The sequence below is a fragment of the Podarcis gaigeae genome (assembly GCF_964106915.1).
Source record: "Podarcis gaigeae genome assembly, chromosome: 7".
Lineage (NCBI taxonomy): Eukaryota > Metazoa > Chordata > Lepidosauria > Squamata > Lacertidae > Podarcis > Podarcis gaigeae.
In genome coordinates, this window is record NC_139683.1 from 11,897,059 (window position 1) to 11,920,653 (window position 23,595).

General features: G+C 37.6%; 1 protein-coding gene across 5 annotated transcripts in view; it reads left to right on the top strand.

Annotated features, from left to right (window-relative positions):
* The window catches only part of ASAP1 (ArfGAP with SH3 domain, ankyrin repeat and PH domain 1), a 136,581-nt gene that overhangs the window by 71,392 nt on the left and 41,594 nt on the right, over positions 1-23,595 (top strand). For all 5 annotated transcript variants that reach the window (XM_083749064.1, XM_083749060.1, XM_083749061.1 and 2 more), the window contains 10 exons: positions 1,604-1,676; positions 3,561-3,706; positions 5,351-5,425; positions 5,762-5,811; positions 7,806-7,935; positions 8,479-8,564; positions 9,708-9,783; positions 10,921-11,007; positions 18,032-18,132; positions 18,684-18,753. In XM_083749064.1, the coding sequence (XP_083605190.1) occupies positions 1,604-1,676; positions 3,561-3,706; positions 5,351-5,425; positions 5,762-5,811; positions 7,806-7,935; positions 8,479-8,564; positions 9,708-9,783; positions 10,921-11,007; positions 18,032-18,132; positions 18,684-18,753 (894 nt within the window). The remainder of the gene's footprint in view (positions 1-1,603; positions 1,677-3,560; positions 3,707-5,350; positions 5,426-5,761; positions 5,812-7,805; positions 7,936-8,478; positions 8,565-9,707; positions 9,784-10,920; positions 11,008-18,031; positions 18,133-18,683; positions 18,754-23,595) is intronic.

A 23,595-nucleotide genomic window follows, 5' to 3' on the forward strand; every position in this document is an offset into this window, starting at 1 on the left:
GTTGTCGGTATTTCAGACTTAAACTCAATAAAGAAATATGTGAAAGAAGGAAGCAAAACACATTTTGGCAATTTTCATTAGTATATTTTAGTTTTTCTTCCTGAGAGAGGGGAGATGGATAATTTCAGACACCTTTTATAAATCTAATTACTGATATGGTTAATTCTGATTGTAATTGTTTTGTATTTTTAATATATAATTTTAGCAGTGTGTGTGTTTTTACAGTGCCCTGGGATCCTTCAGCAAACAAACAAACAAACAAACAAACAAACAAGTTGGCAAACCTCATTTAATTTCCATTCTATAAGTATCAAGTGCACAATCCAGTGGCGTCGCGTGGGTTGTCAGCACCCGGGGCAAGGCAAGTAATTTGCACCCCCTAACCCGTGGATTTGCGCCCCTAACCCTAACCCCCAGATGTTGCGGCCGGTGCGGCTGGCCCCCCCCTGCACCCCCCACGCTATGCCACTGGCACAATCATAATCCATATCTATGGTCAGTAACATTCAGCCACCATTAAGATGCCTTTTTCATTCTTGGTTACTTTTACCACTGGTAGAAATGAACTGAAAGTGTTAAGTCACTTCACCTCAGACACCAGACACCCAGCAGATGGTAACATTTGTGAATTGTTGTTGATCTGAGCAAGATTAGTTTGGTGACCTAGAGGTGAAAGGCTGTCTATCCCATTACTATATCCTAAGACATCAGATACCCTATTTTGTTTCAAGAACCAGCAAAAATGGAAGACTCATAGAGAGAAACCAAAGCTACTTTGATAAATACCTGTTCTATATTACTTTGTATGCATTGATATTCTTCCATAAATAATGGTAATTCTTCTTTCTGTCTTGCATGCTGCTAAATTGTGATTTTAAAAACAGAATTTTTTTTATCATTCATAGGGCTTTACGAAATAGATGCCATAATTTATTTGCCGCTTAATATTTGTTAACTTATTATATGTACATTTTTTCTAGTACGTATTGGAATTTAGTGTTTTATATTTGTTTATCCTATTCTAAAGCTGCACATTTCTCCCAAGCACATTTACTATGGTGTAAATCCCACTGAACACAGTGGTGTTTACTTCCAGGTAGACATGCCTAGTATTCTGTAGGATGAAATACAGAAGAAAAATATTTATGTATGACCTGACCCTTACGTTTGTTTTGCTTGTTACTCTGCTTTTGTAGAACTACTTTTTAGTAGCTGAAGTCCGAGAAATGCATGACACTTAAAATATGACACTTAAAACTGTGGAATTTCAACTGAGATAATAGTGAAACTACTATAAACTTCAGTATATTTGTTTGATTTCAAGCTGACCATATAGCACTACCTCCTAGGTCTGCCAAACTATTTTCAAGATGCTTTTTTGCCTCAGGAGCTCTTTAGTTCAGAGTTCTTTAATTGACTTGAAGTGACTGAGTGACTGAAGACCTCCCTAGAGGGTAATAACAATGCCTCTACTGTACGGTGCTGGCAGCTCCTGACATTACTCGGTATTTGCTTACAAGAGCCTCATGTTCAGGTTTTCAGAGGTACAATTCAAAATTGAAGTAGCTTGCCTTTGACATGGTCTTTCTTTTTCTGTCTCTAGGCGTTAGATCAGGACCGAACTGCACTACAAAAAGTTAAAAAATCTGTAAAATCTATATATAATTCTGGGCAAGGTAAGCTTTATTTTTCTTAATCATAATAAAGAGTTACTCAGTGTTAATAGTTTTTGCAATTTTACTCTTTTTAAGATTCAAGAAATGGCTGTCTATGGATAAAAAATGCCTATGGATAAAAAATCCAGTTGAAAGGCACTAGCGATTTAACGGAGCTTTGTATTTTTTTTCTGAACTAGAGTTTTCCAGTTCCATTTATCACAGCTTTAATTGTTTTGCAGGTTGAAGTAACAATGCACGTGGGTATATATAATTTTTTGTGAGATTTCAAACCCCCCCCCCCAAAAAGCATAATCTGTTGCTCAGAACAATATTTGGCTGTCAAAACAAACACAATATCATAAAGATTATTCTGTTCAAATAGAAGTGTTTCCTCTTGGCTGTATCGTGATTGATATTTCTTAGTTCATTGGTGGACTGTTGAGTTTGAATTTTGAGAGTACTTTTCTTTCTGTACTCATGATTTTAGACGTCCGTCACTTCCTGTCTGCCCCCCGCCCCCGGTACCTTTTCCTGTCCTAAAAAATGCATGTGAATGAGGCGAGTGTGATTCAGGATTCCATTAATCAGTTAAGCATTATTTATTTTGACTAGGTTCTTGTCAGTGCAAAGTGAACAGGAAATAGATGACTTTCCTAGAAATTATTTAATAAAAGTATGACCTGCAAAGAAAATAACTGCTAAATGAAGTATTTAAATCAAGTGGTCTCTTTTAAACGTAATGTGTGCCTATGCCATCTTCACATATTTTGGTCTATAGTCATCTTAAGAAAGAAAGAAAGAAAGTTCACAACATTTTGATGTGTCTCAGTTGCTGTTCCTTTTCCTCATGGCTCAGGATTTTAATGAGCAAATTGAGCGTGTATATTTGGAACACCAAATACGTTTACATCCTACCAAGCCCACTCTCTTTTCTCTGATAAGTAATGGTGCTGCCACTATGACACACTTGTGTCATTATCAGTATGTTAAGAGCTTAAAGAAGTGCCCTACCCATCATCGTGTAATACAGTTTAGTTGCCACTTACGACAGTCCAAAGGCGGATTTGATTAGTGTTTTTGTGTTTATGTTTTGTATCTTAAAGTCATGCTGTCAACTGTTCCAGGCATAGCCAAGAAGCTCACCACTCTTCCTGTTAACCATCAGTCACTGGCCACAAATACCAAACTTCCGCCACATTCTGTAAAGCCATTTAGCCACAGGGGGATGTTCACATTTTTATTGTGGTATCAAAACACAGTAGTTGCAGACATCTTAGGATGACCTGACTATATAAATACGCTGTGATGCTTAGTCCAGTCACATTAAAACCTTTATGACAAGCAATTCCTGTGGTTGTAGCAGTGGTGCGGCTTCTTACACAAAATTCTTACATTTTAGCCATTTTTCAAATTCTTGTTCTGAAATTAGCTAGGTGAACTACAGCACTTGTTTAAGGACCAAAAGACTGACTAACAGGAAAATAAGCATCTCTCTCACTGAAATATTATTCAGAGTGGTAATCTTGCTATCAAAACTTTAATAAAGCTACAAGCAAGAGGCCAATTTAAAGTTCTTCTTCTTAATGTTATATGTAAGACCTATTGCAGTTGTTAAGAGTCGTCAACAGGCTCATCACAGCTATCTGCCAACCACCCATTCCCACCACCCTTCTGAGTAATACCCCTCCCCACCTTCTCACTATATAGAAGGGTCTGGAAACTTCTGTTTCAGTGTATCTGAAGAAGTGTGCATGCACACGAAAGCTCATACCAAGAACTGACTTAGTTGGTCTTTAAGGTGCTACTGGAAGGAATTTTTTTTTGTTTTAATGTTATTGTTAGTATTAATATTTTTTCTCATTCGTAGGAAAAAAACACATTTCTGTATTTTTTCCCTCTCAGAACATGTCCAAAATGAAGAGAACTATGCACAAGTACTAGATAAATTTGGGAGTAATTTCTTAAGTAGAGATAATCCAGATCTGGGCACTGCTTTTGTAAAGTTTTCTACATTGACTAAAGAATTATCAACACTCCTGAAAAATCTGGTAAGGAGTTTCTAATGTTTTGTTTCTTCATAATATTTACATTTTAAACAAGTATTTGCTTTGCTTTCATTTATGTAACAAATTGTCCGCTCTAGAAAAACTTTTCAGATTTTCTGTAGACAGCAGCATGTGTTTGGTTCTAGCTGCAGATAAAAACAGGGAGAATATATCATTTAATCGATAGTACACCATATTTTTGAATTATGGTGCTGGAGGAGACTCTTGAGAGTCCCATGGACTGCAAGAAGATCAAACCTCTCCATTCTGAAGGAAATCAGCCCTGAGTGCTCACTGGAAGGACAGATCCAGAAGCTGAGGCTCCAATACTTTGGCCACCTCATGAGAAGAAAAGATCCCTGGAAAAGACCCTGATGTTGGGAAAGATGGAGGGCACAAGGAGAAGGGGACAACAGAGGACGAGATGGTTGGACAGTGTTCTTGAAGCTACCAACATGAGTTTGACCAAACTGCGGGAGGCAGTGGAAGACAGGAGTGCCTGGCATGCTCTGGTCCATGGGGTCATGAAGAGTCGGACACGACTAAATGACTAAACAACAGCAACGCACCATATTTTTAGGCGTGAGATTTTCCTAGCTCTGCAAATGACAAGGAATGTTTTAAACGTGTGCTGCAGGGGCGGCATTCAATGCAGTCTGTGCTTGAATGGAACAGTAAAGGAGCTACTTAATTAAACCATTAAGAGCTCATAGACCAATACAATGTCATCATTGTATGTTTCTGATTTATTCAAACTGCTTTGTAACACTAAAGAAATAGTCAGAAACCTTAAAAGGTCTTACTTCATTTTTAGTGCTTTTTGAAAACACATTTAATAGGGAATTATTTACAATACTAGAGTGGATTGTGATGATTGCTCATGGAACAGAGCTCAGCTGCCTCCTCTCCACCCCCAAAAAAGCTGTTCCTGATTGTTGGAGAAATGTTTGAGAATGGCATGGGATATTGAATAGAGGCTAGAGTGTAGAGTTGACAGAAAACATTGACATGCCTATGGTTCTAGCCCATTGTATATGATTTTTAATGGACACCTCAGTATGCTATTTTTTGGAGCATATTGCAGAATAGAGAGCTGAAAGGTGTCTTGTGTTTTGTTTCTCTTTTTTTGTGTTTGCAAAGCTTAGCTCTGTTCACACTTTACTCTCCTAATGAGAGAACAATATGGTTTATGCTTCATCTTTAGCCAAGCCTCAGGCTTATGGGCTTTATATCTCTTCTTCAAGAATAACCTTTAAATAGATCTATTTGGATGGTACCTGACATTCCTTCCAACCCGCACTGTAAAAAGAGAACCTGTTCTTCCTCTAAAAAGGAAAACTTTCTTGTTCTAAAAGAGAGAGAGAGAGCGAGAGCAGTAAAGCTCAAAACGCTTTGAGCCATTTTCAAGAACAAAATGACTTTTTACAAAGCTGTTGGATTTTTTTCCTGGTTTCATGCATTGGTATAGTTTCCCTTTGAGGACCCTGATGATATGAAGCTTGATAAAGGGCTTATTTCAAGCAATAATCTAAATTTTTGCAATAGGTGTAAATGCCAAGTAGTAGAAACAAGACATTAATGGATATTTGTAGCTCACTTTAAGCTCATACTTTTAAAAAATTGTATAACACAGCTTTTTCTTCTTAGCTTCAAGGATTGAGCCACAATGTCATCTTCACATTGGATTCCCTCTTAAAAGGAGATTTGAAAGGTGTCAAAGGGGTAAGTTTTTTGCTTGAGAACTATAATAGTATTGCTGACTTTGTTGCATGGGCTTTTGCTGCTTTCCCATCAGTGTTCTTGTGGTGACATCATATCTGCATACAATTCTGTAGAATCACCTGTAATTGCATGCTTTACATTTCATGCTCCTTCTTCAAAGCTTGAGATATATGTGCCTTAAGATCCATGGGAAAGAAATTCTTAAAGTTATAAAAAGAGAAGCCTTTCTTTCTTTTTAAAAAAGTAAATTATAATCTTGAAAGAATATCTTAAGTATATACATTTTAACATAGCAGTGTCATAAACTTATTTTAAGTGCATTTTCTCTTTCCTAAGGATCTTAAAAAGCCTTTTGACAAAGCCTGGAAGGATTATGAGACCAAATTGTAAGTATTGTTCACTCTGGGTAAACATTTGAGCAGCTTTAAGTGTGTAACCTAATCATTTCTTTCAAGCCTTGAGCTTTTCTGGGGATGTCTGTCACTTTCTTCAGTGTCAATGAATGATATGGAATTATTTAATAGGCACATAGTAAACTTACGCATTTCAGCGATGCTCGGGAATATGTTCTTGTGGATTGACAAACCTGGTTTACTATAGTAAATTCCTCGTTTAGTGAATATGCATGCAATAACAAATATTACAAGAATGCCACTGGCCTCATTCACACTGTGGCTTAGCATTATGTGTGCGCCACACCTCTCTCCTCTTCTTGTAGTGTAAGCATAAGGAAATGGGATGAATTTGCTTCTGCTTTCAGCTTACAATGATTTGTTATGCCTGAATCAGGAAAACTGCACTTTAAGCTATAGCTTGTCCATACCAGCAAGGTTTGTAAACTATCGTTTGAAGCTGGCTTATTCAGGCAAGTCTTAGTTAAAGCTTTGGTTCGTACATAAAGACAAACTGCAGTTAGTTGAAAAAGGATGGATGTTCTTCCTTCCTTCCTTTTTCATTTATTTTGCTGCACTGGAGTAGTGTGGGGAATTGGCTAAGCATGAGATTCATTCAGATATTATTATGTCAGAATTCAGCCACTGAATTCTTTTTTTATGGGGCCCATTTGTTAGCAAGGACAGGAATGATACCTTACCCAGTAGGAATCGGGGCAAGCAGATCACCCAATGGCAATTTGGTATAAATGCAGTCCTCTCGAAACAGAACTTAAAACGATCTTTGGTGGGAAATACCATTGTCACATTCATTGAATGTTGAATTAAGACTAGGGAGACCCAAACTCAAAATTCTTGTTCGGTTACAATATTGCTTAGATGATGCTAGGCCAGTCACACACACTCAAGCCATCATATTTCACAGGATTATTGTGTTGATTTGTGATTTTCTTTGGAGGAGGGGAATTACACATGGTGTCAACTCTTTATGAGAAAATAAATATGTAATCAAATAATTCATTTTTTTAAAAAAAAATCTACTGTTTCCAATAATAGATATATAATTTTATTTGTAATTAGCATAATTGTTAACAGATTTGATATTTCACTGCTTGAAAAGATTACGATGGAAGATTACGGTCAGGAACTTCGTATAACCCAGTTTCATTTGGTTTTGGTGGATTTCAGTTGGACTCCAATATATGTTTTGTGCATTTGCTTTGTGTATTTGTAATACTTGGAAAAGAAATGATACAGCAGCAATCTCTAGTTCTGAGGAACAATTCATAAATTTGTAAAAGTAGCAGCTGATCTAACAACTTACACTTGAAGGAATTCAGCAATGCAGAGACTTGTAGGTCTTTGATAGACTTTGGTGAGTTGCTGGCTGCATCCATACAGTATTGCTGTAAAACTGGAGAAACGGATCAATATGTTGAGCAAAATGCAACGTTTGAAACTGAGTGCTAAACGTATAAAGGTGGAATGTGGATAGAAATAAACTACGAAGAATGTCAGTAGTAGTTGAAGGATGTTGTTATGGCAAAGTTTGGTTTCTCTTTTTCACTTTCTGGTTTATTCTGTATGCTTCTTGTTTACTTTGGCTTCCATCCCATGACTCATGTAACAGAAATAATAATTAAGCAAAAAGAAAATGAAAAATATGTGTTTATTAACACTTTTGAAAGGTGGAGTCATATACAGAGGATAAGAAAATAGGATTTGCAGCCATTCAAGATCACCTCTATAATATTAGTGACAGTTGTGCTAAGTGAATTGAACACTGGTTAAATTTCCTTTCTACATGCTTCAGACAGCTGTCTGATTTATTTTTGTTTTTTAAGTGCAGCATGTACTTCATCCGTTTTGAGTGTTAATTTCTGCCTCTCACTTTTTGAAAAAAGAAAAGAGTATTTAAAAATTGATAGACTGTGCAGGAAAAGTAAGAAGTGACAATGTTTATTGAATGTATGCTTTTGAAATTTCAGCACAAAAATTGAAAAGGAAAAAAGAGAACATGCAAAACAGCATGGGATGATACGAACTGAGATAACTGGAGCTGAGATAGCAGAAGAAATGGAGAAAGAAAGAAGGCTATTTCAGCTCCAGATGTGTGAAGTAAGTAACAAATTGTTTGAAATGTTTTTATCCAAATTTCTACTGAAATATTCTAAAAGTCCTGTTACAAAATGTTGCTTGGTAAGAAATAGTACATTGGACAACTCAGTGGCATAGCAAATTTTCTTTTCCTATTAATCTGAACGTCACATAAAGCTTCATCTAGCCAATTCCATGTTGACTTTCAGGGCTAATTCACACTTAAGGCACTATTCAGTTTTAAGAATGGGTTAGAAATTGTGGAGAGGAAGAGGAAACCAACAGCTTCAAACAATTTGGGGGTGGGGACCATCTGTTTATCATGGTGTTTGTTTTTAATTACTTCTAAATAAATTTTAAGTTTCCTATGCCATACTGATCTATTTTGTATACACTAAAATCTTAATCACTGTATTGGTGGAGTGGTTTCAGATGTCAACTGCAAGGCAACCTCCAAGATAATTGCTGAATTTGTTAAACAGATCTGAAATAGCGCTTGTATTTGAGCACAGCTGAAGCCCCAATATATAATTATCTACTGAGCTTTGGTTTTTCTTTCTACAGTATCTCATTAAGGTTAATGAAATCAAGACAAAAAAAGGTGTGGACCTTCTACAGAATCTTATTAAGTATTATCACGCACAGTGCAAGTAAGTATAATTATTTAGCTAAAACTGATCTTACTTTTCTGACTTGCTTTGGTGTTTTCTGTTGCTATTTTATAGTAGATTTGCAAGGTTTTATTTTTCTCCTTAATAAATAAAATTATTTCTACTGCAGTTCAAGCCACCCTTCGTAATAAGTGTGCTCAGTTCTTACTATAACCATGTGTATGGAATTTTTCCAGAAAGAGGGAAAGGGCAGCTTAGGAAAAATTCTGGCTTTGTAACAGGGTGTGTGTGTGTGTGTGTGTGTGTGTGTGTGTGTGTTTTACCTCTTTTGGCATTTAGAAACCAATATTCCTTGCAGCCTGACTTTCAGAAGGTTGTGAGCTGATGCATAGAACTGTCTGAGGTCTTTTCAGTGGATGTTTTGCCCCAAGATTCCAGTCCTTTGACATGTGTTTACTTCCATGTGGCGTTGGGAACAACAGAGCTTTGCATGAATGCAGAAGCCCTCAAGTTCATCAGCTGATTGCTGATTTTTAAAGGGCTGAAAATTGGCCAGTAGGTGAAACTATTCAGCAAAATTCAACCTTGTTGTATTTCTGCGTGAACATATTTACAGTAGGTTGTATCGAATGCTGCATATGTTCTGCTTGTGCAATGGGACTGCCCCTTTCCTCTAGAATACCTGCCTCAAAATCTGTTTCAGAGGTTCTTCCAACCCCAGAACACTTTTGGGGGGTGGGGCGAGGGGGGAGCTGCAGAGGAGAGGAGGAAGTTTCATTGTGCAAGCAGAAGTCTACATGAGTGGAACAGCAGTGTTGAGTACAGTCCAGTGGGCTCACACATCTGTTATGCTTCTTAATGACCAAAATCAGTGCATCCCTGAATAAAGTGTCTGCTTATATTTGTGAGAAGACTGTAAATGTGAAGTTCTGAATTTAATGAATTTAATAATTTAATTTAATAATGAATAATAATAATAATAATTATACTATAATATAATTATAATTATATAATTATATAATTATAATATAATATAATTATAATAATAATTTAATTTAATAATGAAGGAATTCATTATTACAGCTAAATGATATGCAGATGGGGAGAAATGGTCAATAGACGTCAGAAGGGCAGTGGGGAAAGTACTGATTTGCTGATAATCACAAGCATTTTCCATTGTAGTTTCTTCCAGGATGGCTTGAAGACGGCTGATAAACTAAAACAATATATTGAAAAACTGGCTGCTGATTTATATAATGTAAGTCATTCATAAGATAGGAATATTGCCTGTTTGGATTACTGTTTTTTGAATATTTTTGCTAAAGAAATGGAAAAGCATTTCAGTTTTAGGCACCTTAATATACAAAATAGTTTTTTACAAATCTAGTTTGAGGCAGCAACCTTTCAAACATTTAAATTAGGCTAGTTATTATGTACCCTAATTAGAGTTTTGTGATTAAGCAATCTATATTTTTTCCTAATAAAAACTATGTAATAAATTGGTTAATGATTTCAGTATGAAGTCCAGTAAAATAATTTCCCCTTTGCACCATTATGAGCCACTTCTCACAACATTTGAAAAAGAATATTATGACTAACGGTTTGAAAAAGCACCATCTTCTAGTAGCTTGGCTCAGTAAGTTTCAGTATAGTATAGAAATGAATAAATCTTAACACATGCATATAGGCAAGAGCAATGCAAACACACACTTTTACTTGGAATTTAAAATGGAGTGTCTTGGACCTTTTCAAGAAAAGCTGGACTAGGATATATTAATATGTATAATAGGCAAATTATATATGCTATTCTAGTATAGTGTCCAGATCAAGGGAAGTAATAGCCCCACTGTATTCTGCCTTAGTCAGACCACACTTGGAATACTGTGTCCAATTCTGGGCACCACAGTTTAAGAAGGATGTTGCCAAGCTGGAACATGTGCAGAAGAGGGCAACCAAGATGATCATAGGTATGAAAACTAAGCCTTATGAGGAGTGCATGAAGGAGTTTGGTATGTTTAACCTGGAAAAGAAGAGACTGAGAGGAGATAGCCATCTTCAAATATATTAAGGGCTGTCACATGAAGGAGGGAGCAAGCTTGTTTTCTCCTTCTCTGGAGGGTAGGACTCTAACCAGTGGCTTCAGGTTGTAAGAAAGGAGATTCCGACTAAACATCATGACAGTAAGGGCTGTTTGGCAGTGGAACAGACTCCCACGAGAGATGGTGGACTCTCCTTCCTTGGAGGTTTTTAAGCAGAGGTTGGATGGCCATCTGTCATGGATGCTTTAGCTAAGATTCCTGCATTGCAGGGGGTTGGACTAGATCACCCTTGGGGTCCCTTCAAACTCTACAATTCTATTTAAAAACTGAAGTAGTGTTTGGTCATTTTACTCTAGATAAAGCAGACACAAGATGAGGAGAAGAAACAGCTCACTGCACTCAGAGACTTGATAAAATCTTCATTACAGCTTGACCAGAAGGAGGTAAGGATCTTAAGCAAACTATTAGTTATGGGCTGAACTTATCTGAGTTTATTAAAAGTGCACAGTTACATGTACGTTAAACTACATAATGCCAGTGTTTGGACATAACTAACACTCACTCTTGGTTTAGCCAAGTAATACATGAATGAGCTTAGCTTCCTCCTGGGCTCATGTGCCTTCCCTCCTTTTCTCCTCACAGTCATGCAAGCAAAGGTGTTCAAAAGCTTTGGCTTTTTATTAAGCCCTGTTTGTTTCATCTGCATAAGGGGAAATGGTCTATTGCTATGGCTTTTTTTAGAACAGAAAATCTTACTTACTGTAGGTCCCATGCCTTTCAGAAAAATTATTGTAGGCCCAAAAGCTTTCAGAAAATTATAGTTTCAGGGGCATGCTTTTTTATAAACAGTTCTCACATCCAAGAAAAACTGGTGATAATTGTTTATAAAATGTGCCCTTGAAGACTTTTTAAAAAACATGTTGGGCCTACAATACAGTACATTTCTAGTACCTGGAGTGCTCATCCCCTCCCCTCACAACATTTTTATTGCCTGATCAATTGTGCTGTCTCAGTTTTGTGGTGGTTTCAAAGCAAGCCAATTTTAACCCATGTTTTATGATGCTGGCTAACTATGCTTCATGTTAAAAACTTAATCCCTGGTTTGGATTAAATTCAAGCTGAGTTAGCCAAAGTGAAAGCTTCCAAAGTAGTTCTTCTTGGCTGTAGAGGAGGAGAGGGAGGAATGTGTGGGCCCAAAAAGAGGATTAGACTCATTCACATAGCACTAAATTATACAGCACTGAATGCACCTAATGTTCTCTCTCAATAAGTGCATGTAGTTCACAGTTGGTATGATGTGGATTTATGATAAGGATCTGCCATGTCTGTTACCCAGTGGATCTTTTTCTGTGTCTGGTGCTTTCTTTGCTTATTAAGTACTGCTCAAAAATAATGTTCAATTCGGTGGAGATTCAATTTTCAGTAGTGGCACTATTTCAGATACTTAATATTCAGAACACATACTCAATACTCAGAAGCCAGAAATGCCCACTGATGAAATCATACAGATTAACTAGTCCAGGAACTTTAGAAAGGCTGTTTCATACACGAGGCCAGCGGTTTCCCTAACTATCACGCCCCCTCGGACCACTTGAAAATAGCTGAGGGTCTTGGTAGACCACTCAATGATTTTCTGTCTTTTGTAACACTTGCAGTGCACTATCCTGGATGCTGTATACTTTTTAAAATTGTAATTTATTGCTTCTTTTACTTCTTATATATTGTATTTTCTTGTATTCCAATGTAAGAAATAAAAGAAGCTAGCAAAATTTAATACAATACAGTGGTACCTTGGTTCTCAAACTGAATCCATTCCGAAAGTCCTTTCGACTTCTAAAAACGTTCAAAAACCAAGGCGCAACTTCCGATTGGCTGCAGGAGCTTCCTGCACTCAAGTGGAAGCTGCAGAAGCATCGTCAGATGTTCAGTTTCCCAAAAAAGTTTGCAAACCGGAACACTCACATTGCGGCGTTTGGGAGCCAAAACGTTCGAGTCACAAGGCGTTTGAGAACCAAGGTACGGATGTAGTTGTGCTGTCTTTCATCTTTAATTACAAATCCCCAGATACACTGCAAACTACATGATGAAGCTTGCAGACCAGTGGTGAACCATAGACTCCAGTTTGGGAACTCCTATACTAGGCCATATGACCATGATGTTCAGAAGTGTACCACCAGCTTTGTTACCCAGAAAATCATCCTACACAAATGCCATTTTTAACTGCACATTTTAAAGGCAGCCAAAATGTATTTTGGGTTCTATGCACAAAAAAGTATACTAATTATTCTTGAAGCAGATGGTCTGTTTAATTAACCATAAAGATTACATCTTTGTGAGAAGTTAACAAATGTCCACCTCTCATGTTGAAAAAACGTAAACTTGTATACTTGACATTGGAATTTCATTTTCTCTTATTCTTACCATGTAAAGGAACCGCTGTCCCACAGGCTCATCTCAGGGGGTCCAATTGGACCCACAAGGTTGTTTTCCCCAAACCACACCCACCTGCCCTTAGCTGACATCAGTCATGACATCAGTTGGTGGGCATGAGGATGGAGTTAAAATTCTGCTTTGGCTGAACTGAGATCGCATGCATCTAAGGGACATGGGTGGCGCTGCGGTCTAAATCACTGAGCCTAGGGCTTGCCAATCAGAAGGTCAGCGGTTCAAATCCCCCTAACGGGGTGAGCTCCCGTTGTTCAGTCCAGCTCCTGCCCACCTAGCAGTTCGAAAGCCTGCCAAAGTGCAATTAGATAAATAGGTAACGCTCCGGCGGGAAGGTAAACGGCGTTTCCATGCGCTGCTCTGGTTCGCCAGAAGCGGCTTAGTCATGCTGGCCACATGACCCGGAAGCTGCCTGTGGACAAACGCCGGCTCCCTCGGCCTATAGAGCGAGATGAGCACCCAACCCCAGAGTTATCCTTGTCTGGACCTAACGGTCAGGGGTACCTTTACCTTTACCTAAGGTATCAAGATTTAACCCCGCTCATAAACTGATGATCAAGGATTAAATCTTGTTCAGTTTCTAGGATATTATGCAAACGCTTTCCAGATTCAGAAAAGGGTTTACATGGAAACCGCTGCTAAAAGGAAAGTTTATTCCTTTTGTTTAAGCAGGGGGTTCCAACGCAAACCTCTTTCTTATTCAGGAGGGTATTTCCATTGGAATCTTGCTTAAAATGAAGGGCTGTCAAATGGCTCTGTTGGGAACAGGGATGTGCAGCCCAAACAAATATTTAACTTCCCTCTTGACAGCTGCCAAGCAGGGGTTAAATTCTGTTAAATTCTTCAAGAGGATGGGAGAAAGCTGTGCTTTGCCAACCCTATGATTGGTGCTTCCAGCTGACTCTTTGGGTGCATTGAAACCCAGCATATGGGATTTTGAGAACTGAGTGGTCCTGGTTATCTTCAAATTTAGCCCGTGAGTCTGAGCCTAATGAGGAACTAAATAGTTTCCCCACCCCAACACGGACTGAACTAAGTAAATAACTGTTTTAAGTTAAGTTGATTAATAGTCCACATACCTTTAAATGACAAAACAAAACCATCACAGATATTTGATTCCATACATTTGAGTGGAAAGAACCCCTAAAATACAGAAAGACCTTCCAACAGAATGATTAAAAGTTAAACAATATGATGGGAGGTAGTCCAACAATATCTGGAGGGTCACAGGTCCCTATCCTTCCCCTAGCTATGTACTATAGCATTGGCAGCTTTATTGCGAACCCTAGTAACATGTATACACACTTTAAAGAACACTAAATTTAAAGAACACTAAATTTATTTAGTTCATAGCTAATTAAAATTAGCAACATAAGGGTGAGGTTGTGAGGTTCGTTGCTAAGATTATACACCAGATACTACAGTAGTGTTACAAGTGACCTGTAATAATTGATTGGCATCTGTATGTCAGACAGATTCTTAAAGTATTCTTAAATTGGCTTATTTCTTCATAAAAGAGCAGTTAAATTAATAATTAAAAAGAATTATAAATGACCATAATGGATACATTCACATCTGTATTCCGAGTTTCTTAGTAGGATGAATAGGAGAGGTGACCTCAAGATTTTGCTCTGTTTTGTGTGTGTAATTAAAATCTATTTAGATTTTCAGCAGTGGTTGCAACTTTCATGAGAACAAATCGGAGTAAGATATACTTGTTTACAAAAGTATATCATTAGAATGCAGCTATAAAATAAAAAACCAATCTTGTGATATTTTGTTCAGTGACAGCATTATTGATTGTGCTTCTAAATTATTAGCATCATTCTACATTTAATTGTATGTGCTTTCTGCAAACAAAAGAGCAAAATATCAAGCTGGTGAAATATACAAAACATTTTTTGGAAGTATGTTTTCCACATGTATAATTCTCTCTAATTTCATATTAAAATTTGGCATTTAAAAACTATAAAACAATGGCTTAGTTGGAACCTTGTAATCACATTCAAGTACATTTGGAGCCCAGGGAGAAAATTTAATGTAAGGAAACAAACTGCTTTGGGGCAGAGGAGTTGGGCTTTCTATAGAAACACAAAGAGCAAGGGCCATGTTAAAGGAAGTAGGGAAATTGTAGAAGAAAGACTTGGTGTAACCTTAGGGACACTTCACAGTACACTGATGTATGTGATTCTTAATTGACGTGTTTCAAAATGGAAAGCCTTTTAGTGAGCAAGAAAATTCTGAGTTATAAAATGGCTCACATGAAAAAGGTTAAGCATCTATTCCTCAACCTTGGTGTCTCTTTCTCTCACAGTAGTATTCTGCTGCTTTTCATTTATTTGTTGTTTTTTAAAACAACTTAATTATTCTTTAAGGTAGTCAACAAATGACGGAGATCATTTTTACAAACATCATGAGATGTTTGTAAAAAATACCCTGTAGTACTGAGCCAGATTTTGCGGAAACTTGGAGAGGCAGTGATCAATTTTAAAGAAACATTTGTTTATCATTTAGCTAGTATTCTTCTTCTTATTATTTTTTTAGTGATTAAAGATGTGCATTTTTAAGGAAAGACCTTGTTTGGCATTTTCCCATTAAAATGAATATTTTTTTTCTATACAGTGTTCCATTATGGCTTTAAGATTATGGCATTTATACAGTAATCAGAATAATGGATATTGTCCTGTTAATTTGTAAAGAATTAATTTGGATACCGGTTTTAGGTATGGTCTTTTTTAAAAAGAAAAAGAAAACCCCCATAGCTTTAATCCTAGATTTCTAGTGGATCTTTCTTTGTTGCTTTGCCAGCGTTGTTCATGCCCCTTTTGTAAAAACTCTTTCATCCTATCCCATAAAGCTATTCTTTTCCACCATAAGGACAAAGCTGCTATATATATTATATTGTCCTTTGGGGACTGCATGCCAGCAGTGGGTGTGGCCACCCCACATCCTCACATGCACGCACAGACACATCTCAACTGCACCATGGAATCCTGGTTATATGATTGGACAAGTTCACCCAGTGAACTCTGTGGCCAAGTAGGGATTTGAAAATCTCCCAGGTCCTAGTCTCTAATCACTATACTGGTTCTCAAACATGTTGCCCTCTGGGACTGAACTTTGATCATCCCTGATCATTGACCATGCTGGATGGGACTGATGGGAGTTGGAATTCAGCAGCATCCATTCAGATCCATTTTTATGTTTGTTTGGGTTTTTTGTTTTTAAAAAGTTTTGATTGTATGGACAGGTTGCCTTCTGAGACCACCTCAACCCAGTATTGCTCAGTTTTTATAGAAGGCCATAACTGCCCATAAGGAGAACATCAACTGAACATTGCAACTACTGCAATGTGCTCTATGTGGGGCTACCTTTGAAGGTGATCCGGAAACTGCAATTAATCGGCATTTAATGCGGCAGCTAGACTGGTGACTGGGAGTTGCCCCCAGGACTACCTAACACCGGTCCTGAGAGATTTGCATTGGCTCCCAGTACTTTTCCGAGCACAATTCAAAGTGTTGGTGCTGACCTTTAAAGCCCTAAGTGGCCTTGGTCCTCTGTACCTGAAGGAGCGTCTCCACCCCCATCGTTCAGCCCAGACACTGAGATCCAGCACCGAGGGCCTTCTGGTGGTTCCCTCATTGCGAGAAGTGAGGTTACAGGGAACCAGACAGAGGGCCTTCTCGGTAGTGGCACCTGCCCTGTGGAACGCCCTCCCTTCAGATGTGAAGGAAATAAGCAGCTATCTTCTTTTTAAAAGACATCTGAAGGCAGCCCTGTTTAGGGAAGTTTTTAATATTTAATGCTGTATTGTTTTTAACACTTGATTGGAAGCCGCCCAGAGTGGCTGGGGAAACTCAGCCAGATGGGCGGGGTACAAATAAATAATAATAATTATTGGTAGCTCACTTGCAAGCTATATTTTAGAATCTAGTCGCTCACCAAAAGTAAGAATTTGTAAATTAATTCAGATGCTACTTTCCACTTGATATTAAGGAGCTTAACCCAGGAAGAGCATGGCATATTAATAGCAATCAAAACTTGAAGATGTGGAACCTCTTCGGCTTTGAGCCTTGCTCTGCTAATGGAATTGCAGGTATTAAAACTTAAGGAAGAGAGATGGTAAAATATAGGCTGAATATTAGTAGAAAAAAATATTTGTTTCAGATTCACCAGCAACTTTATGAAAACACTTTAGCTGCGGAATGGTTATCCTTCGTTGCTTACCAAGCTAGTCCTTCTTTTTCCATTTTTGTGAGGTGCTGTGAAACATTTGTCCATTACCCAGCAAGCATTAGCTATGAAACATCTAAACACAGCTATTTCTTACAGATGTCTATCTGTGCCTTTTCTACAGACTGAAATGTTGGAATAAAGAGACTGCAAAATGCACATGAATATACTCCTTTTAACAAATGCTGTCTTAAAATATTCTACTTTTTTCTTCCTATGTTGCCTTTGCCTTTCCTGATCGAAGTCTAGGAGAGTAAGTCAACGCTTTAATGAATCATTGCTTATTGTAGTGAATTTGTACAGCTTTTAGTAGCTGCATTCATTCATCAGCGGCATATGTATATCTATATATGCATACAGGCATGCACACACTTGTATACATTGGATTTCATTCCACCCCTTCTAAACCATCAGCTAAACCAATTAATATAATTTGGTAAAGCTAGTTAAATAATGAAAATATCTGTATTGCAAATACACTTTGGGTGTATAACTTACTTTATTCTTCTATGTGCAATGTTTCGCCAAACATTTTTATTTTTCCGCAAAAACATTCTGGTTTTATTTTTTTAAGTAACACCTTCATCACCTTGTGAAAACATACCATTATCCTTACATGCTAAAGAAACTGTCCATGTAAAAAGTTGGGACTGTTGTTCAAAGCAAAATAACTGCATTTTTGTATAGAGGTTCTATAAATGGAGGGATTGAAATGGTATTAAGAAAAGAGGGCTTGAAAACTAATAAGGAAAAGGAGAAGTATTATTTGTTCCTTTATGTTCTCTCTAGGATTCACAGAGCAGGCAAGGAGGATATAGTATGCACCAGCTTCAGGGAAATAAGGAATACGGCAGTGAGAAGAAGGGTTATCTTTTAAAGAAGAGTGATGGGTAAGTACTTAAGAGCACAGTATTTGATAAGTGGAATCAGCCAGTGCTGTAAAATGCATGGTGAGTTCTTGCATGAAAAGGGCCCCTGCTGTACTGGCATTAGCCTTCTATTTTAGCTTACAATATTGTGAAACATTACATTACAGTAATACCTCCGCTAACGTCCGCCTTGTCTAGCATCCATTCCGGCGAATGTCTGTGGCAAACCCGGAAGTACTGGAACGGGTTTGCCGCATGCGCAAAAACAGCACTTGGCCCTGCGTCCGTTCCGGGACTCCGGAACGGATCCCGGCCACAAAACAAGTCTTGTAATTGTCCTGGGAATGACCTATTAATTCATTTACCATAAATGAATGGAACTGGGTAATCTTCACAATATTTTGCATACCGTATCCGTGCTGCTGCTATCATGTGAAAATTATTGATGTTGTTTTTGTCTTAAGGTACTAGAAAAATTAAGGATCAAGCTTTAAGTACAACCAGTAGTTGCAATAATATTCCTAAAGCTTTTTTTTTTCTTTTTTCCTATGCCACATTCCTTCCATATTTAGCCTACGGAAAGTTTGGCAAAGAAGAAAATGCACTGTCAAAAATGGTATTCTGACCATATCACATGCAACCGTAAGTAGTCTTTTATACTGCACCTTTTATATTCAATTATACCCCAACTGCATTCTGCTCCAGTTAATGTAACTTTGATATAGTTACAGATCGTGTGTGTGTGTGTGTGTGTGTGTGTGTTAAACACACATAAAAAGGATTGCACATAGATCTAAACTATGATCTTGTATAGTTTGGTCCCTAAAATATAATTAGCATTACATTGAAATGTATACAAATTTTAAATTTAATATTCCACTCTGTTGGGTCTCTCTCAAAACCGCTAAAAACACACAAAGTAATGAGACATTTTTATTTTGTTGTACTTTTTACGTTAAGGATGGTGTTTTTAAGTTTCCCAGCCTTCTATGAGCTGGTAGCTTGCCTCTCATGGAGTACACCTTGAAATTATATACTGTTGGTAAGTCTGCTCTCTAGTTTTGGTAAAACTCTTGAAACAGCTGCTTCTTTTATGTCACTTTCCTCAAGTTAAAGAGGGTTTTATACTACCCAAATTCTGTCCTCCAATCTAAGTAATTAAAGGTTTGGAGTGAAGCTTCTCCCTTACTCAAATAGTTTGGATCTTAACGGTGGTGGATTTTCTTCTTCATGTTGCTTTTCGCTGACAAATAGGAACTTTTTGAACAGTCGTCTGTACCTCTTGCCATTTAATTAGTGGTTACCCTCCACCACTCATACTACTATTTCATTCTGCATCTTTAGTTTTGGTATAGCTTTGTGTGTTAATAGCAAATGTGAAGCTCCATCTGAATGTACGCCTGTGTCCATTACTGATAGTACCATATCGGGTTAAACACTGTGGCCTTTTAATTAGCTGTGGCCTTTTAATCAGACACAGGTGGCTACAGATGAGCAAGTGTCTCATGATGGCTGCTTAATTGGAAATGCTGACTTCACAGGGTGAGCTGTTAGTCTGGTGGAATTTGCAACATAGTAAAGTCTAGTCTAACCACATCACTGGTCACCCACCTTAAATGTGCTGAGGCAGTGCTTTGGCGATAGCAGATGAAATGAACAGCTCGTTCTGGCAGATGATAATGAACAGCTCATTATGTGACAGAAGACATCCCATGGATTTTTTTTTTAATTCCCATCACAGGGTTGTTACTCATCTTTATCCATAATAAATAAATAAGCCAGCTTTTCTTCAAGGACCCTTTACCTTTATGGTACAGTGTTTAATAATAAAGGTTATTTCTTTATATGCCTTGCCTTAAATGGGTTCTAGTCATTGTACCAAATGTCAGATGTGAACATGGTTGTTTTCACAACATGTTCATACAGCAGCAGATTTTTTAAAGCCTACAAATCAAGTATGTAGAATTTGTACACGCAGGTCCCACTTTATGAACACTCACTATGCAGAAATTCACTTATCAGAACACAAGGAATTGGTACCCAAACCTCACTATATGCTATGCACATTCAGATATCCAAATAGAAAGCATTTTTCTACTTTCTTGTTTGCCTTTCGCTGGTTATCCGAGGGAGGGAGGGGGAGGAATCGAACAGCATTTTTTCTGGGGGTTTCTGGGTTTTTTTGTGTGTGTTTCGGGGTCAAAGTTCTATGGTCAGAAACAAATTAGAACATAGGAATTAATGGAAATCATTGACTCATAATGTGAATGCTCACCCATTGAATGATTTTCAGGGAACACATGGTGCTTGTAAAGCGGGATCTGCATGTACATTTAACTTAACATGATTTTATTTTGCTGATGGGATTACATGACAGATTTGAAGAACTTTCAAACTGATAGGAAAATATAAAAATATATAATTAATTTAAAATTTTGCTTTGCTCCAAAGAGATGTTTACTTTCACCAGAGTTATATTGAGGCTTGATTCAGGTTTAATGCCAAACCACAACTTGTTACTACAAGAATGAGCCTTATCCTCTTACGTTGCCCCTCACCTCACACGCTTCACTTTTCATCAACCCCTTGGAGAAACCATAGCTTGTCATTGCATCCAAACTGTCAAACAATTGTTTATGCGAGTTCTGCGAACCAAGTTGGAAAACCAAATTGTAGTTCCCTAGTTCAAAGGTTAGTTGGATACTAGTAAGTTAATAATAAAGTTAGTAACCTAGCAGGTGCATTTTATGCTAGAAAGTTTTGGTTTGTCATTGCTTCTGAACAAGCCCTTGGTCTTTTTAAATCTCTGAGATCGTGTTTTACATTTGTTAGCAAGATAACTGGCAGATGATTTTTGGTTGAATCATCCAATGCCTCCCCCATTTTTTTCTTTCGAATAGAGAAATCTAAGTGGCCTTTGGAATTAGAAAAGATATTCAGAAGTAAGTTTTTTGTTGTTCATTTTTATATTCCTTGAGTAGTCATGTTTCATGATCATGGAAATTAAGATTTTATAAACTTAAAGGCTGTATAATATAGCCATGGGTGAGAGATCAAGAGCACCCCCTCAGGCACACATTCTGCTCTCCCGCTCACTCAAATTCCCCTCCCTTTTTCAGTGCTAACTATGGCTGTGTCTGCATTCCTGGATGATAAGCAGAGTTAATTTTCAACCAGTTTGTAGTTCTGCAACAACTCATGAAAGTGGCTTTTAAACGTAAAATTCAAGCTAGCTGTGTGTAGCATTAAACTGGACGCATATCTAACACTTGTCATAATTAGCATTGAAAAAGGAAAGTGGGAAACATGAACAGGAGATGGAAGGATCAATATACATCTGTGAGTGGAGGAGGTAAAAGTTATAGATGTTTTTTAAGAGAGTGGGGGAAATTGCATCTTTTCCCAACCATAGTCATCTGTAGTCATTTTGCCCTTCTTCCAGAATCAGCTTTAAGATGTGGCATTTACCATCTTGGAGTTAGACCCAAAGGGTTGGATCCAGACACACGCAGCAGAATTCCACTTTTCCTGGAGGAAGAAGTGGCAACTTTTCCCAATTCCTCTTTTTTCGTGAAGCCCCTGGTACGCTCAGGAAAGCTGCTGAGATGGTTGTAGAAATATTATTGAGCTCAGCCTTACTGTCATTTAAACATGCCCCCAGCAGCATGACTCAATAAATTTCTATATTGCCTCTAAGTGGTATATCAATCAGTGGTATATCAAGGCAAAAGTTTGGATTTGATTGATTGATTGATTGATTGATCAGTGATGGACTCTTGCTGGCTATGCATAGGGGTGTGAGATGTCCAGAACATGTAAATGCCTGTCTCTTCCTAATTAAATAATACAAGGCACACTCTTATTTGGTCTACTTTATGATTCCCCATGCTCTACATCAAGCCCTGACACACCTCTGTATTTCAGGTTGCCATGCATGAGTAGAAGTTTGGATACTTTAATAATGCTTATTCCAGCTTTACAGCATTTTCATACATGAGACATCTCTTGCCTTACTTTACACCTGGTTGTTATTAATACAGCAGAGAGACATTCATGATGCAGATGAAGATCTTTGTTAACGTAGTCTTGACATTGTTAGAACTGTTGTAATAAAAACTCTTTTTTTAAAGTGGTCATTTATGAAACAGGCTTCTCAGGTGTTTGCCCAGTGCAGGACTGGATGTTTTGGTGTAGACATCTGTAAATGAAATTTTGGACAGTGCCGTATTTATTTTAAAATTCTTGAAAATAGGGTTATTGGTAGCCTGAAGTAGAAAGGTTTTCTGATAATTTTCCAATAAATAGTACGACACATTCCTTGTTTCTCTTCCCCTCCTGCTGCCTTTAAATATCACTTAGATGACTACTTTATCCTATCTTTTTCTCTGTGCTTATGAGATGAATGCCAATATTTCATCCCTCTAGTCTTATGTAACTTGACTTTCATGATTTGAATTCAAAGGGTAAGGGGGAAAGATGTTAAATATTATAAAGCCTGACAGATTAGAGGCCATGAAAAGGGAGGTAAAATTGTAGTGGGCAGATTTTTCTGGCAAATATAAAAATAGCAAGTGGTCATTTAAATACCAAAGATAAACATGCCATTCTTTTCCCATAGCCATTTAAACTCACTGATGATATTGTTTTTAAGATTTTAAAACCAAACAATAAAGCACAATATTCATAGTTTGGTAGTTAGTCTTTTCGGGAGTAAGTGACCAAACAGTGACTTTTCATGACTGAAAGTGATGGTTAGTATCTCAGTACCTGTGGGGTGTGTGTGTGTGTGTGTGTGTGTGTGTGTGTGTGTGTGTGTGTATACATATCCATTGGATGGTGAAGTATGCTCTGATAGAGAAAGCTTATGCTGTAATACATTTTTTGGTAGTTCCAAGTATCATGGGTTTACTTTGTCATTGTTAGATACAGAGCTAGATGCTAGGTGTAGTGCTGCTTAAGAAAACCTAACATTGTAAGTAGCTTGAACCACCCAAGACAATACATTTAACTCAGTTTTAAACTATGCCCTGGCTTACATCCAGTGACTCTAGCTGTTGTTGGTTTGGATAGCTTCTGAAGCTACCTATGGAGAGCTGCTTCAGCACTATTGACTCCTTAACTCACTCAGCCTTTGCCTTGTCGTATTCTTAGAAGTAGAAGAAGTGATTCTTCTATTTAGATCTCCTCTGTGAACAGTTTATGGCACCAGGACCTCCTGATGGCAAGAGAAAGAAAACGCTTTAACCTGTTTTTCACATAGTATAACCTTTCACAATTTTCAACATAGAAATAGCTTACAGCTGTTCAAATATGAGCAGTGAGTGGTAATCAGTAAAGTTTTGCTTAACATAGACCCATTGAAATAAATGGACCAGACTTATTAGTGGTCATTAATTTCAGTGGGTCTGCTCTGAACAAAACTTAGTTGACTACCACCCAGTGTATTTTGGTGTTTTTACAGATCGGAGGTATTAGAATTTTTCA